Below are 14652 nucleotides of genomic sequence, written 5' to 3'. Positions count from 1 at the left end.
AACGACTAATGTACATACTATAGTGACCATGAGTGTTGCGCAGAGCTTTATCTGAGAAACCCGGTGAGAAAGGAAAATATGTCTTATATGTAGAGGAAGATTTTTTTTAAAAGCAAAAAAACCACAAACCTCTCAAGCAATATAGGTCAAATGTCAGCAAATTTCTATTCCCTTTCTCTTTGTGGTCTCTACAACCTTGCTCTGCTTTGTACTTCTTCATACCATACATTACAGACTAACATACTATATATTTTACTTCTCTATATGTTTTGTTTCCACCTACCAAAATGTAAACTTCAAGCAGGCAGGGAATTTTGTTTATTTTGTTTACTTTGTTACCTTTGCCTTGAATACTGACTGGCACGTATTAAGTTCTTCAGTAATAATTTAATGTAATTATAATAAATAATATATTCTTAATGAATAAGCCTTTTACTAAGTATATAATGTTCTCATTGTCACTTTTAACAGCTTTTGACTAGAGGTCTATTTTGTGTGATACGGGTACAGAGTCTCTGTCTGTTCAGTCTGCTATAACAAAATGTCATATACTGGGTGGCTTACAAGCATCAGACATTTCTTTCTCACAGTTTCAAAGGTCACAAGTCTGAGATCAGGAGGCCAGCATGGTTGGGTTCTGGTCAAGCCTGTCTTCTGAGTTTCAGACTATCAACTTCTCAGTGCGTCCTCATATAGTGGAAAGCTCTAGGGGATCTCTTTTATAAAAACATTAATCTAACCACCTACCAAAGCCTTTTCCTCCTAATATTATCACATAGGACATTAAGATTTCAACATACCAATTTTGAGGGGCACACAAACATTCAGAAAATATTATGTAACTTTTATGTCAACCCAAAGGACTCCCTTTAGCATTTATTTTAGGGCAGATGTGGTGGTAATGAACTCTCTCAACTTTGGCTTATCTGAGTTTTATTTTTCCTTTTACTTTTGAAGGACAGTTTTCCAGGTATAGAGTTCTTGGTTGACAGTTTTTATCTTTCAGCACTTTAACTTTGTCATCCCACTACCTTCTGGACTCCAAGGTTGTCACTCACAAATCAGCTGATAACGTAATTGAGGAGCCTTTGTATATGATGAATAGCTTTTCTCTTCCTTCTCTCAACATTCTTTCCTTGCCTTTGTCTTTTGTTTTTTGCTTTGATTCTAATGTGTCTGTTTGGTTTCCTTTGTATTTATCCAACTTATAGTTTGTTGCGCTTCTTGGATTATTTATTGTTGTATTTCATCTAAATTAGGAAGTTCGGCCATTGCATTTTCAAATAATTTATCCTCCCTTTTCCCCCTCTCTTTTGTCCTCATGAGATTCCCATAATGCACAAAACCCATTCCTGGTGTCCCAGGAACTCACTGATAATGGTAAATATATAGTCAGAGTTACATTCTGTAATATAAAATGGTGTGTAATTATGGAAGTCAAAGGAAGTAGCTAAATACTAAGGTGATACATTTGTTAATTTACTGTGCTAAGGTTTCATATCATTTCACAGTTATTTTGTTTCAGAAATGGTTTGTCAATTCTAAAATAGCAAACATGAACTATGTTCCACTGCTAAACCAGTTTTTCTGTGATGTATTACAGTGAATTGTTTATTCTCTTCTCTCTCTCTCTCCATATATGTATATTCTCCTTTAAAAATATAATTTATTTATTAGTGGTTTAGACAGTAGAATTAAGATAAGAATCCTAGTTTGAAAAATAGTTGAGTTTATATGGCCCCAACTAAATTAAATTGATTTAGGGTCCCTTTTGATTTTTTGTAATAGTTCAATAAGTCGCAAAAATTTTCAAATTTATCAGAAAAGCTCAAGTGTTGTGACTCTTTGTATTTTCAATCTAAGACTTAATATCAACAAAAACATTTTGGTGCTTTTTATATACCTTTTGTTAGGTGCTGTGTAAGTTATTTTTTGCTAGTAAAATAATTCACTTGACATTAAGTAGTGAAAGACTATTTGGGCATTAGGTGGGAAAAAAGAGTGGGTGACAGGTTATAATTTATCAGATACAAATTTCAAAAGCAGACATATCCATTCTCACTAATGGAAATCATGATGGTTTACTAAGCTACCTATTTTTAAAATTTTCTTTGAGTTACTGTGTGTGGCGAAAGTGATTAAGATTTTATTGTAATTTTAAGCCAGCAGCATTAAAAAAAATAGTAGTAACATAATGGTGTCATGAATTTAAAAAGACAAAAATACCATCTAGCATAAAAAATTTATTAGCAGAAAGTACAGTAATATAAGCGACATATTTTTACACATCAGATGGGAAATCTAAGCACTAAACATGATTTCTCATATTCTGATAATCAGTGGGGTGACAGAGGCATCAGTGAATGTGCCATTGAGAAAAATGTGAGCATTAGATGGAATACGCAGCTGGCTTCAGCTCAGCATGCTGTAGCCATTTCTTTTCTGCTACAACCTTTTTGACAACATCTCTCACCCAGTGTCATTTGTAACTGTCTCTTTTTTCGGGAATGTTTATCTAAGCCTAAGTTTTTTAATTCTGAAAGACTCTCGTCTTCTTCCTCATTTTGTCTGTCAAAAATGATTTTCTTAAATTCTTCGAAATTAAGATTTGAATCCTTTAAAGCAGGTTGTTGTGGCTCTGCCGATGGCTGCCTCTCAGACAGTGTGGCCGTCAGCTCCTGTGGCAAATTAGGGGTGAATTCCAACATCGTAGTTAAGGTTTCTGCATCTTTGGTGATGGAGGATGGCATGATTTCTAAGTTTAAAAAGAAGGGGAGGAGAAAAAACACTCATGTTAAGAAACATCAGGAAAACTCTAAAATTTTGAATAGACATAAAGGAAAGCATTGCTTCAATACAATTAAACAGTAAAATGGAATCAGCAAGTGCCCCAGTACCTAAAAAACTTAATTTATTATAGTTGGGCAGTACTAAACTGAAGTACTAGAACATTACCAAGGTTCTGTTTTACTCCACTCGGACCCTCTGTCTTCTCTCCTTATGTCCCCTTAATGCATTCATCATAGCACTTTTCCCTCCCTGACACTTTTGAAGTCATCTTGACCATCCAAAACACACATGAATTTTTCTTAGCTGAGTAATCTTCTACCATGACGAAGCAAGTTCTGAGTTATGATAGTCACCCTTGAAAAACATATTAATTATTTTCAACTATCACATGGTCCATGGTGCCAAGTTACTGCTTCAGGATACAGTTAAAAAGGCAGAATTTTCAACTGCTCTGATATAGTTGGCAGGAGATACCAGTCTCTGATTCCCCTATGCATCTGTCTAACAATTTTTCTTCTCCAGAGTACTTACTACAAATTAATAGTATTTTACATTAAATAGAAAAATGGGTTAGGGGGAGGGTATAGCTCAAGTGGTAGAGCACATGCTTAGCATACAAAAGGTCCTGGGTTCAATCCCCAGTACCGCCTCTAAAAATAAATAAGTAAACTTAACTACCTCCCCCCACCAATAAAAATAAATAAATAAAATATATATAAATAGAGAAATGGGTTAGAAGAACACTAACCAACAAGTCACTGACTAAGAGAGATTATTATCTGTTGTGGCGTGCGTCTCCCGACTAATGTACTGTGTATGGTTTTTGTTCCAGTGTTGTAGATCAGGAACTATGCAAGTTCTGTGTGTTCTTTCAGAAGGGAATCTATTCTTAAGCAGCATCCCAGGATGGGCAAACAATGAAGGTTGGAAGGCTGGGAACCTTCAGGGACCAGCTGACATCTTCCTTATTTATACCCATTCAGTTCAGTTGAACATTCACTGACTCTTTTCGTGTCTCCAGCACTACCAAATAGGAGATATAAATAAATAGTAAACGTTTCCTGCACTTAAAAAACTCTCCTAACCTTACCTATCCTTATTACATCATTTTTGAGAGTTATAGCACCAGAAACACAGATGATGTTTAAATTATAGTGTAACCTGGATCAGTTCTTGCTGTTCTTCATTGACAGCAAAACTGTCCTTTCCAACTTATTAATAAGGCATTTCTCCTGAAATAGTGAAAACAATGAGGTTAAGAGATCTAAATGTAAGCATGGAAGGAGGATTCCTGGGTAACCAACATGCCCCCCTCACCCAGGCAGTAATGGTCTGGGACCGGTCCATTTTCTGTGAGTTCTGTAGCAAGAATCTCAGTTACTCTCCTTTCAGTCAACAACAAGCTTCAACGGTTGGAGTTTTCAGTAGAAAGAAAACAATACTCTAGCATTTAGTTTTTCCTTCTAATGCTGTCTCTCATTCAAGTTCTAAACTGGTATGACAGATGAGAATTTATACTACTTTTTGGTAGTCAGAAGTTTTTGCATTTTCCCCGGGTAAGACATCCCAAGTTCAATTCAATCTCCTGATAAAAAACTCTCCTGGCTCTAACTTAAACTGTCTCTAGCTGGGGCCTTATTGAATGCAGAGAAAACCTGATAGTAACTCTCCATAGTCTTAAAGCCAGTTAGTTAATGAATCAAGCAAACCATCTGTAGTGTCTGCCTCATTTATTAATACGTTATGTTTTTTGGCACTTCTTTTTTTTACAATTGAAAAACTTTTATTCTGAAATATTTTTAAAGTTACACAAAAATTCACAAAAATATGTCAGAGATCTCAGGTATCTTTTTTTTTTTAATTTTGTTAAGAACATTTAACATGAGATCTACTCTTTTAACAGAATTTTAAGTGTTCAATATAGCATAATTTTCTGTAGGTACAATGTTATACATCAGATTTCTAGAACTAATTCAGTTTGCATAATTAAAGTTTTGCACATGTTACTTAGCAACTCCCCATTTTTCCCTCCTCCTAGTCCCTGATAATCACCATTTATTCTTTGCTCCTATGAGTTTGACTATTTTAGATACTTGGAAGTGGAATCAAGCAATATTTGTCGTTCTGTGACAGGCTTTTTCATTCAGTATAATGTATTCCAGGTTCATCCATGTTGTTGCATATTTTAGGATTTCCTCCTTTTTTTAGGCCAGTTGTATACATGCACTGCTTTTCTTTTTTCTTCATTCATCTGTGGATGGATATTTAAGTTGTTTCCACCCCTTGGCTATTATGAATGTTGCTACAATGAATATGGGAGTAGTAATGTCTGTTCAAGATCCTGATTTCAATTGTTATTGGATAAATACCCAGAATTGGGATTGCTGGATCTTTTTTTTTTTTTTTTTTTTTTTTTTTTTTGAGGAACCGCCACACTGTTTTCCATAGTGGCTGCACAGATTTGCTTTCTCAAAAGTATAGTACACATGGGTTTCCGTTTCTCCACATCCTCAACCACACTTGTCTTTTGTTTATTGGTTATAGCCATCCTGATAGGTTAAAGTGATATCTCACTGGTGTATTGATTTACAGTTCCCTGATGATTAGTGATATGGAGCATTTTTTCTTGTACCTGTTGGCCATTTGTATGTCTTCCTTGGAGAAATGTCTGTTGAAGTCTTCAGCCGATTTTTAAATCAGGTTATTAAGTTTTATTGCTGTTGAGTTGTGGGCATTCCTGATATATTTTGGAAATTAATCCTCTAGCAGATATATACTTTGCAAATATTTTCTCCCATTCTATAGATTGTCTTTTCACTATTGATTATTTCCTTTGCTATGTAGAAATTTTTGACTGGTATAGCCCCACTTGTCTGATTTTGCTTTTGTTGCCTGTGTTGCCCTCTTTTATTAAAATTATTCTCTTTAATTTGTTTTGAAACATTTTTCAGCCCACAACAATTTTAGCTTTTGGAGTCTAAAAGATAGTATTCTCATTGACCTGAATTCATACAAATGCCTGTTAATCATTGTATTTTAGACTCAAATCTCACTAGCATAGACTTCTTCTAATTAAAATATCTATCTTGTTTTAAAAGGGGGTGCAGTAAGTGTTATAATTATGCACACATTGTGGGGAAAATGGTGAGCTAACAATTTAATAATGTAAAAACAAAGGGAAACTAACAATAGAGGTTTTAAATCTCATGAATCACAAATTATTGACACGTACTTCCAAAATAATTCTTGACTAATAATTTAAACATTTCTGTTGATCCTCACTTGTAGGCAGTATTCTGTTAGATTATTTCCAGGTAAATTATGTACTGAGCAGCGATACAGACAGTGTATTTTTATTGAGCTATAGTCAGTTACAGTGTGTCCTTAAAAATATTTTAAAATCACAAGCTCTTCTACAGAAATACAAATTTGGCTAAATGCCTGTATAGGTATAAATGTACTCAGAAAACCATTTTTAAGCAACAATCTGGAGACAATCCAAATGTCCATTAAGAATGGTTAAATATATATGGTAGATTTATGATATGGGATACTAGGAAGAAATTTTAAATTATGTTTTTGGAGAATAACAATGTGAGAAAGTGCTCACTGTATGATGTTAAATGAAAATGCAGGAGATCTACACATGTATCTCCATATGTTAACATTGCTTTCCAGTTCCTCTTTTAATACAGATATTTTTATTTTCTCATTAAATTCTCATTTTTTCAAAGTCTTTAATATCTATCTTTGCATTTTTCTCATTGTCTTATGTATACTTCTCAGCGTTTCATATGAGCACGTTATTTCTTCAGAAGGAGTGAATTAATGAATTCAATGAGTGCAATGCAATGTGGTGTTCCCTACACTGAATCACTAAATTCCTAAACTCTGCAGTACTCATCTATTAATATGATACAAAAATTATATAAGCACTTGCATTAAGTAAATCAATCTCTGACCAATGATGTCAAAATGTAAGTAATTTTATAATCGTGCTTTAAATCCCATAAAAGGGAAGTAATATCCTTAATGTTCACAATAATTTTCCAAGTGTCACCTATATACAGGATATACATATAGCCTGTAAAATACAGTTCTGGTTTATCATAAATTGCATATGTGTTACAAAATATGAAACACTTATTCATAATTGAGCTTGCCTTCTCTGAATTTAATATGAGCTCCTACACTCATGACACTAGCCTATGCCTCCAGTGAAAGTTCCCCTGCTATTTAAACTTAACTTCCAATATCTTTATAAATGGTTTATAAGTAACAAAGTGGGTTTAAAACAAAATTCCAGCTTTAAGCTGTACTCAGTTCTCAGTTCTTGCTCTTGCTTTTAAGGAAAATCCATTGCACCTTCCAAATGCTAGAAGCATCAATCAGATTTTCAGCTGTGTTTGTCAGAAGGGCAAACTTTCCCTTGACTCTTGGTCCCCTTTAGTTTTCCTTACAGGCTATCAGGCCCTTTTCTTTCTCTTCAGTCCCTTTTCTTACAAATGAACTTCAAGAACCAGTTCAAATAAGTCAGAAGCTAGGCTCTCCCCTTTGGTGAGGCTTACAAATAAAAATAAAATTAAAGGGGAAGTTTTCGATGTCATCGGTCACAGCCAGGTTTGTATGTTTGTTTGTTTGTTTGTTTGTTTGTTTGTTTTTAAATCGAAGGGGAGAGTCATTAAATCTAAGTCTCTTCGTGTTTACCACTTCAGGAGCCAATTAGAGGTCTGTGCCCTGTGCTCTTTGGTGTGCAAATACACTGGATAACCAGCTCACACCTCACTGTTTGCCCCCTGTCGTCCCAAGTCGAGATGCCCAGTCCAGTTGCCCCAGCTGCCAACAAGCCTGCCGTCATGCCCTGGGATCTTGTCTCTAGGATCCCTCCGAGTAGGCCCCACCTCCTGCGGTCTTTGGACACTTACCTGGTCTGTGTTCCCCCTTCTCCCTACACCGTCAGCCTGACTGCCAAGAGGTGAAGGGCAACAAGTGCCTCTCAGGTGAGACCATTTTCTGTTCTCGGGGCTTTCCCTCCCTCCCTCTGGTGCAATCCTTGGTGAGATCCTCACTGAAAAAGCAAGATACGAGGGAAAAGCCCAAGATACGAGGGAGGCCCCGGCTTTAGAGTTAAGGGCTGAGCGCGGCAGCCAATGAAGTCTCGAGGTAGGGCGGGCTACCGTTCCGATTGGTCGGCAGACCGACAGCAACCAGTGGGAACCCGGGGTGGGAGCTCTCACCTGCTGGCGGTCCAGATCTCAGCCGAGGCTTCTTGTCCTGGCTCAGAGCGGGTCTCAGAGCGGGTTTTGGAGCCGGTCTCGGAGCCGGTCTCGGAGCCGGCCTCCCCCAGGAGACAGAGCCACAGATTTCGATCCAGAGGCGGACTAATTCGCGGCCGCATGCCTTAACGAAGTCGTTTGAACGCTCGCCTGAGGTCTCCTTAGGAAGTTGGCTCAGTAGCAGCCAGACACCTAGCAGGTGGGACAAGAGCAGGCGCGGCATCCTGGACCTGATCTGTGTTGCTGTGGGTGTTTCAGTCTTTCTGTAGATACTGCAGCTGCTGTTGCCTACCGGCCTCCGTATGTGTGCAAATCCCACACCTTCGGTTGCTTTCCCTGCCTGGCTCCTCCAAGTTTTTATAGCCCTCTGGCTACTACTTAGACCTTGAGTTAAGGGTCCAAGCTCCACCCCTTTCCCAACCTACCTCCTTGGAATTCCGCACTCCCCACCCTCTTCCCAGCACTAGTGCACCCCTCCCAACTTTCATCTGTTTGCTCATGGTTAGATTATTGGCCCATTTACAGTTGTGTTTTTCTTTCTTTTCTTATTCTGAAACAACTTTTTTTAACTTACGTAAACTTAAGTCAATATTTGAAGTTTTTATTAAAAAACTAAGCATGGCCATTACACTGAATTATCGCAACAGAAGTAAAATTGAAATCACCCATCTTCTTACAACCCAACATGAACATCTGCTGCATAACTTTGTAATCTAAATATAATTATAGTTAGATGAATTACTATTGTGTCTGGTGTATCAATGCATAAAAATATAGTGAATGAATGGATATATTGCTGACAAGAGAGGGAGAACTGATGATTTTTCTTCATCAAATCCTGGTAACACCTTGAAATTCTCAGTGCATCACGTTAAGCTTGTATACTATCTCAGTATACACTGCACTTTCTCCACTGACTTTCTTTCGACTCCTGTGAGAAATAGTTTGACTGAAACTCTTTACTTGAGTACTGTAATTTGAGATTGTATTCCGTACCCCTAGAGACTGAAGAACACACACACACACACACAGAAATACAGAAACCAATCAAAAAACAACAAAAAAGGCAAGCAAGCCTGCAAGCAATGAGTCTCACAATTCCAGAAAGAATATTTTGGTAACAGGTTACACCGCAAAAACTATGTTCCTTTTTAAAAAATTGTTCTCTGCTTGCTGTATTTTGTAGGAGATCTTTTAACACCTTCTAATTTAACTTTAAAAAATCCAACACAGTTTGAGGTGATATGTTCACTACACCTTTCTAGATGGATGAAAACTTAACTTGTAAGTGCAAATAGATTCATGTTTCAGTAATTTGTGTGCTGTGTTCCTAATGTACTCAGGTTACCTCAGCTCCACAATGTAAATTAGAGACTTGGAGGAAGTTAGGGTAACTTTGAATTAAAATAAAAAGTCAACAATCACTTAGTTATAAATACAGTTGTAGAATAGAATAATTCTAATTTCTAGGTTGGTCAAATGCTAAGCATTGCATAATTCTTGAGAAAAGAAAAAAAGCCTGACCAAAGCTGTGGGATTGTCACAGGTAGTGATTTTAGACTGGTTTCCCCTATGACAAGCAGTTTGGGACAGACCTGGAAACTTAGGTTTGATGGTATTTTTGTGAATTGACAGTCATTTGAAAAAATCTATTTGCAAAGCTATCCTGCAAAGTAATTTCTCATTTAAAATGTAAATTTCCAGGGGGATAAGTTTTTACTTTACTTAGGTGGTCCTGAAGCATCCTCACAGCTGTCCAATGAAGCAACCATCCTCCCATTTTACAGAGAGAGGAAGCAAGTTGAGAGTAGTCAAGTAACTTGTGTGACTTTGTTTGGCACATGTGCCAGATGTGGGCTTGCCCTACTGTTACATGTAACAGGGAAATGCAGGATTCATGGACACAACTAGGAGGTGTTTAATATACTTAAAAAAACCTTAAAAACCAAGGAAACTCTTTTAAAGAGAAAAACCAAATGAACGCCCTGCACACATCAGGTAGGTGTTGGACATGAGATTCTTAGTCACGTCCCCTGGATTCCAAAGCCCGCTTTCTTTGGTTCCACTGAATTCCTTGGATCCAACTCCAGGTGCAATTAGTCTGCATGGTGAAAGTTAATAGGTAAACATCAGAGTCTTTAAAACAGTCACTGGAGGGATAAAGCAGTAAGCAAACCTACGGTACTAGTAAGTGAAAGTGCCTCAGCCTCTTCCTAGACCCTTCCCCCTTGTCTATCTCAACTCTGTCTACTTCAGCTCAATCTTTAGTAGTAGAAATGATTTTTCTAAAGTCTCCTTTGGGCAGCAGTGTCCATGTAACACAGTTCTGGTCAATAGGACATAAGCACACATGTGGAAGTTTCTGGCAAAGCCTCTGCTTTTGTAATCCAGGCACTAAGACTTCTGCCTCCTTTTCCTACCTGAAACTCAAAGACTGAGACCCAGAGGTGCAGCATCCTTCTTGGAAGAAGAATGTGTGGAAAGTAGGAGGTAGAGAGCTGACAGGAAAACTGTTGAGGAGACTGCTGGCATCATTCAGATGCTTAAAAACAGGGCTGGATATTTACTCCACGGGCTTCTTTGAAGCCACTGTTGTAGCATTTTCTGTTATCTACAGAGAACACAATCCTAAGTGATACATATATATGTGTGAAATAAATTTTTATATGAGAAATAAATTAAGCTTACATTTATCAGTTTCTCATGAGAGTTTTAGGTATGCTTTAGTAGCTCTTGAATTACATATTTTAAAGATTGAAAAGTAATTATTTCAGAGCTTATACTTGATGGGTGACCACAGATTATCTTTGTACCACTCAAAAACTGGTCATATAATAAGAAGCAGTGAATTCAGCCTCTGGGGCGAGGAGCCTTCTCTGCCTCCCGGGATTTTGTGGAGGAGAGGGTGAGGGGCATGGGCGGGGGCGGGGGCAGGGTCTGTGGAGCTGCTTTTTTGTGTTGGGGGGCTGCATTTTGTCCTTACCAGGCTGTATGTTTCCTGGTCACTTCCCTTGTTTTTCTGGGTTAGAACGTCCACTACGTACATCTTTGTCCTGAATGACAGACAGCCTCTGAAGTTCCGTAGTCCCTTATTGAATTCTCTTGTTCATAGCCTTCTATCTGTAGCACCCTCCAGCCTCTACTACATTCAGTTGGTGTTGGCTAGCGGTTCTTTTAAAAATGACTCTGATCTTCTATATTTCACCGCTAATCGTTTTTTTGACAAGCTTTATGTCGTATAGTAAATTCCGATTTTCTCTGATCTGTCAGTAGCAGACAACCCCACTCCATCCCCATGATAATCAGTGCTGCATTGGATCTATTTTGGTTTGTACATTTCTCTTATTTATTTGAGATTTGGGGAAGAAGGAGAGGTGAATCTTTGTATTATTTCAAGCATCCTGGTCAAAAACCAGTGCTGACTCTATTTTTCATAGAGATAGAGTGTACGTGCTTCACTTCAGGTTGTCATGTTGCTTTACCAAGAAGACTGAAACGAAAAAATGAAAGAACTTGGGATCTTCAGAAAGTCCTCTTGTCAACAAACCTTTCGAAATCTCTTGGTTAAGAGATTAGAAAAGAGAAAGAACTTCATTATTTTCTTTTTCCTTCTATCTACTCAATAATATATGTGCTAAGGGAATATTCAGAAAGGATCATGCCACCAGATGGAAACTCCCTGTGAATAGGAGTCTTAGTTCTGTTCATTGATGATACATGCTTATCATGTAGTAGACACTCAATAAGAGGTCCCCTGATATACTAGTTTTATTGATCACCATAAATGTTAATATACGGAGTCTAAAATTAAGGCCCAACATTAGATATTACATGCTGCTTTAACGTCTGGTGAAACTGGGAGGTGGGCTTAAATGGCTTAACCACAAGTTCTCCTCCCCACTCTGCTCCCACAGTTAAAGTGCCCTAGCCATACAACCGCCCTCATCAAGAGCACCAGGCACAGTTCCTGCTTATCTCTGAGTAGTGGCTTTCATTTCTTTGCCAGCCCGTGGAAGTATTCCGAGCAAGTCACGTTCTCTCACAGTAACCAGGGGTTACCTCACTCTCCTGATGCTACAAGGCCTGCCTCACACAGCCCTTGGTTGTTCACTCCGTTCTGAGTGCAGCTCCCATGTAGCCTTGTGTGGCATGCAGTGTCCTCCTATCCTGGGCTGTGAACATGTGACTGATAGACTGCTGCCAGTCTCATCTCTCCAGTGTCAGTGTTGAATATTGCATATGGGCATGCCATAACCAGCTGGTTGAATAGGAGGCAATAAAAGAATTCGCATCAAAAAGAAGATGGACTACTCATGACCGAGGACGTCTGGTTGGCTTTAATGAGCTGCTCTTGGCTAATTAATTGGTTCCATGAAATGGCAAAGGCCACCTGAGACAGAACGACCAATTCCTCTAGGCTTATGCTTTGGGCATAATTTATGTCTTTGCCAGTTTTGCCAACTCTTCCCACCCTAAAATACTCTCATTCCCAAGACAAGAATTGTCATCAATTTACTATACCACAGCTTTACATGTTGTTGGGTTTGGCCTGTATTTAGCAGGTGGCTTCTGAGGCTCCCACTTGTGAAGGTGGGAACAACTAACCTGAACTGATTGGCTCTTGAGTCCCAATTACCAAGGATCCAGCTAGAACATTCCATTCACTTCATCTAGCCTGGTAATCATCACTGGCAGATTGGGGGCAGTCATGAAGATGATGTTTGTGATTGTGCACCCCTGGGACAGGTGCAGGGATGACCCTCTGTAAGGTTTGTGAGAAGGTGGGAGACCACCATCCTGGAGGGAATTAGGCATGGCACCCTGGTTGCTTAAGAAGAATTGTTGCTCAGGCAGAGGTAGTGCCTGTCTCTGGTGCTACTGCTTCCCTTGCTCTGTGACCTACACTCTTTTGACTCCCAGGTGTATCAGGGTGCAAAGTCATGGAGGTCTTTGGCCAGGTGCTGATGGCAAAGAAAAAGGGAGGGAGAATTTGGTACCAGCTGCTCCCAAGATACCAGAGGAGGTAACTCAACAGTTTTTCTATTGCAAAATCCCTCTCCAATATACTTCAGCTTTGCTTGGTGTTGTTGATTATATTTTAATATGGTTGAATTGCAAAGCCATCAGTTAGTCACTCTGCTTTGATTTTTACCTCACCACACAATTGGGAAGCAAACGAAAGTGTGAGTGTATGTGTGTTTATCAGAGGCTCTTTTAAGTAACAATTAAAATGAACTCAGGGTCAGTGCAGGCTAAGAAGCCAAGAAAAATGAATGGCCTGGTGGCTCAGAGAGGCCTCGCTATATTGCAGAATAACAGAAATCCCTGAAAGTTATTTATCCAGTCAACCCTTGCAGGGACTCAAACCCACCTTTTTTGAGCCCTGGCTAGACTATGTCAGGAATATTTGAACAGCGTGATTTAATTTTAAGGGGAACGAAACACTATGCAATTCCAGATTCTGACGTGGTCTACAAACCAGTGCCAGATCTTAGGCATCTGTTAGCCTACCAGTATGCCTCCCAATCACTTCTTTCCCAAGTCCTCCAGAGGTCCCAGATAATCCATATGGATTAAATGAAGGAAATCACCTTCTCCTTACTCTACAAACTCAAACTGGTTCCCAGTCCTGCTATTTGTCCTTTTCATTTTTCTGAATCCAAAGTCACAGCCTTAGTATGGGTCCTGGTCCGTACTAAGGTGGACCGTTGCAGTGCCTCATTGATTGGGCTATGGGATCTTTCCTCTCTAGTTGACTACTCCCAATAAAATCCCAGTGCAGAGTTTTTCATGCTCATCACCCTTAGGATCGAGTGAACACTTCCTGGTGTTACACCCAAGGACCTTTCTTTGAGCTGTGCCTCCAGGCTCATTTCTTAACAAGTACCCCCTCTGCGGAACCTCTTGCTCCAGGCAAACCAAACAACCATCACCAGATCCCTGGACTTGGCACGTATGGAGCTGCCTTTAATCAGTCTTCTACCCAGGATGCCCTTCCTCTTTACCTCCTTTTCTTCATGGACAAGTTCAATGCATCCTTCAAGACCTGGCCCAAGTTCTCTATAACTATAATTGTATCAAAACTGTATGTTGTTTTGCTTGAGGGTAATGGAGATTGTATTCATGCTTGTTTTCCCCCTTTAAATTTCATCTCCTATATGGCTATGCCAAATCTCAGAGCCTGTCCCCTGGCTCTTCCCTGTGCCTAGAGATACTTTCCCTGTCCCCATACCTGCTCTTCACAGGACTGCCTGATTTATCATTGAAATCTCAACTCAGATGTCACCTTTGTAGAGAGGCAGAAACTACTGTCCCAGATCTAAAGTAGCCTCCCCCTACGTTTTTCTGTCATCTTGTTCCATTTCTGCTGAAGTATTTGTCACCATCAGAAACGAAGTTGTTTATCTTTGTGTTTATTTGTTCTGTCCCCAGTTCTCTCATGCCTCACTAGAATATACCTCCCTTCCTGGAATATAATAACCTTATCTGCTCATTCACGCATGTAGCCCTAATGTCTGCAAAAGTTCGTGACACATGGTAAGTAATAATAAAAATCCTTGGGATTAGTATATAATATGTAGAGTTT

General features: G+C 38.9%; 1 protein-coding gene across 2 annotated transcripts; it reads right to left on the bottom strand.

Annotated features, from left to right (window-relative positions):
* Nucleotides 1-2391: 2391 nt before the first annotated feature.
* Nucleotides 2392-8539, bottom strand: LOC102520710 (prorelaxin-like). 2 transcript variants are annotated; one of them, XM_006173773.3, is made up of 2 exons: nt 8028-8539; nt 2392-2755 (listed from the first exon to the last, which is right to left on the bottom strand). In XM_006173773.3, the coding sequence occupies exons 1-2, from the start codon at nt 8287-8289 to the stop codon at nt 2418-2420; spliced, it is 600 nt and encodes a 199-aa protein (XP_006173835.1). In that variant the 5' UTR covers nt 8290-8539; the 3' UTR covers nt 2392-2417. The 2 variants fall into 2 exon arrangements, with proteins under 2 accessions (XP_006173835.1, XP_032333626.1); XM_032477735.1 differs by lacking the exon at nt 8028-8539 and adding an exon at nt 7716-7845.
* Between the last annotated feature and the right edge of the window lie 6113 nt (nt 8540-14652).

Source organism: Camelus ferus, chromosome 4 (genome assembly GCF_009834535.1).
Source record: "Camelus ferus isolate YT-003-E chromosome 4, BCGSAC_Cfer_1.0, whole genome shotgun sequence".
Taxonomy (NCBI): Eukaryota; Metazoa; Chordata; class Mammalia; order Artiodactyla; family Camelidae; genus Camelus; species Camelus ferus.
This window is presented reverse-complemented; position numbering and strand designations above follow the sequence as displayed.

Excerpts from the sequence above, each read along its gene's own strand:
- LOC102520710 (XM_006173773.3), bottom strand. The coding sequence starts at position 8,289 with ATGCCGCGCCTGCTCTTGTCCCACCTGCTAGGTGTCTGGCTGCTACTG. Across the intron at positions 2,756-8,027 it reads GAGATCTGGACCGCCAGCAG|AAATCATGCCATCCTCCATC; the intron begins GTGAGAGCTCCC and ends TTTTAAACTTAG.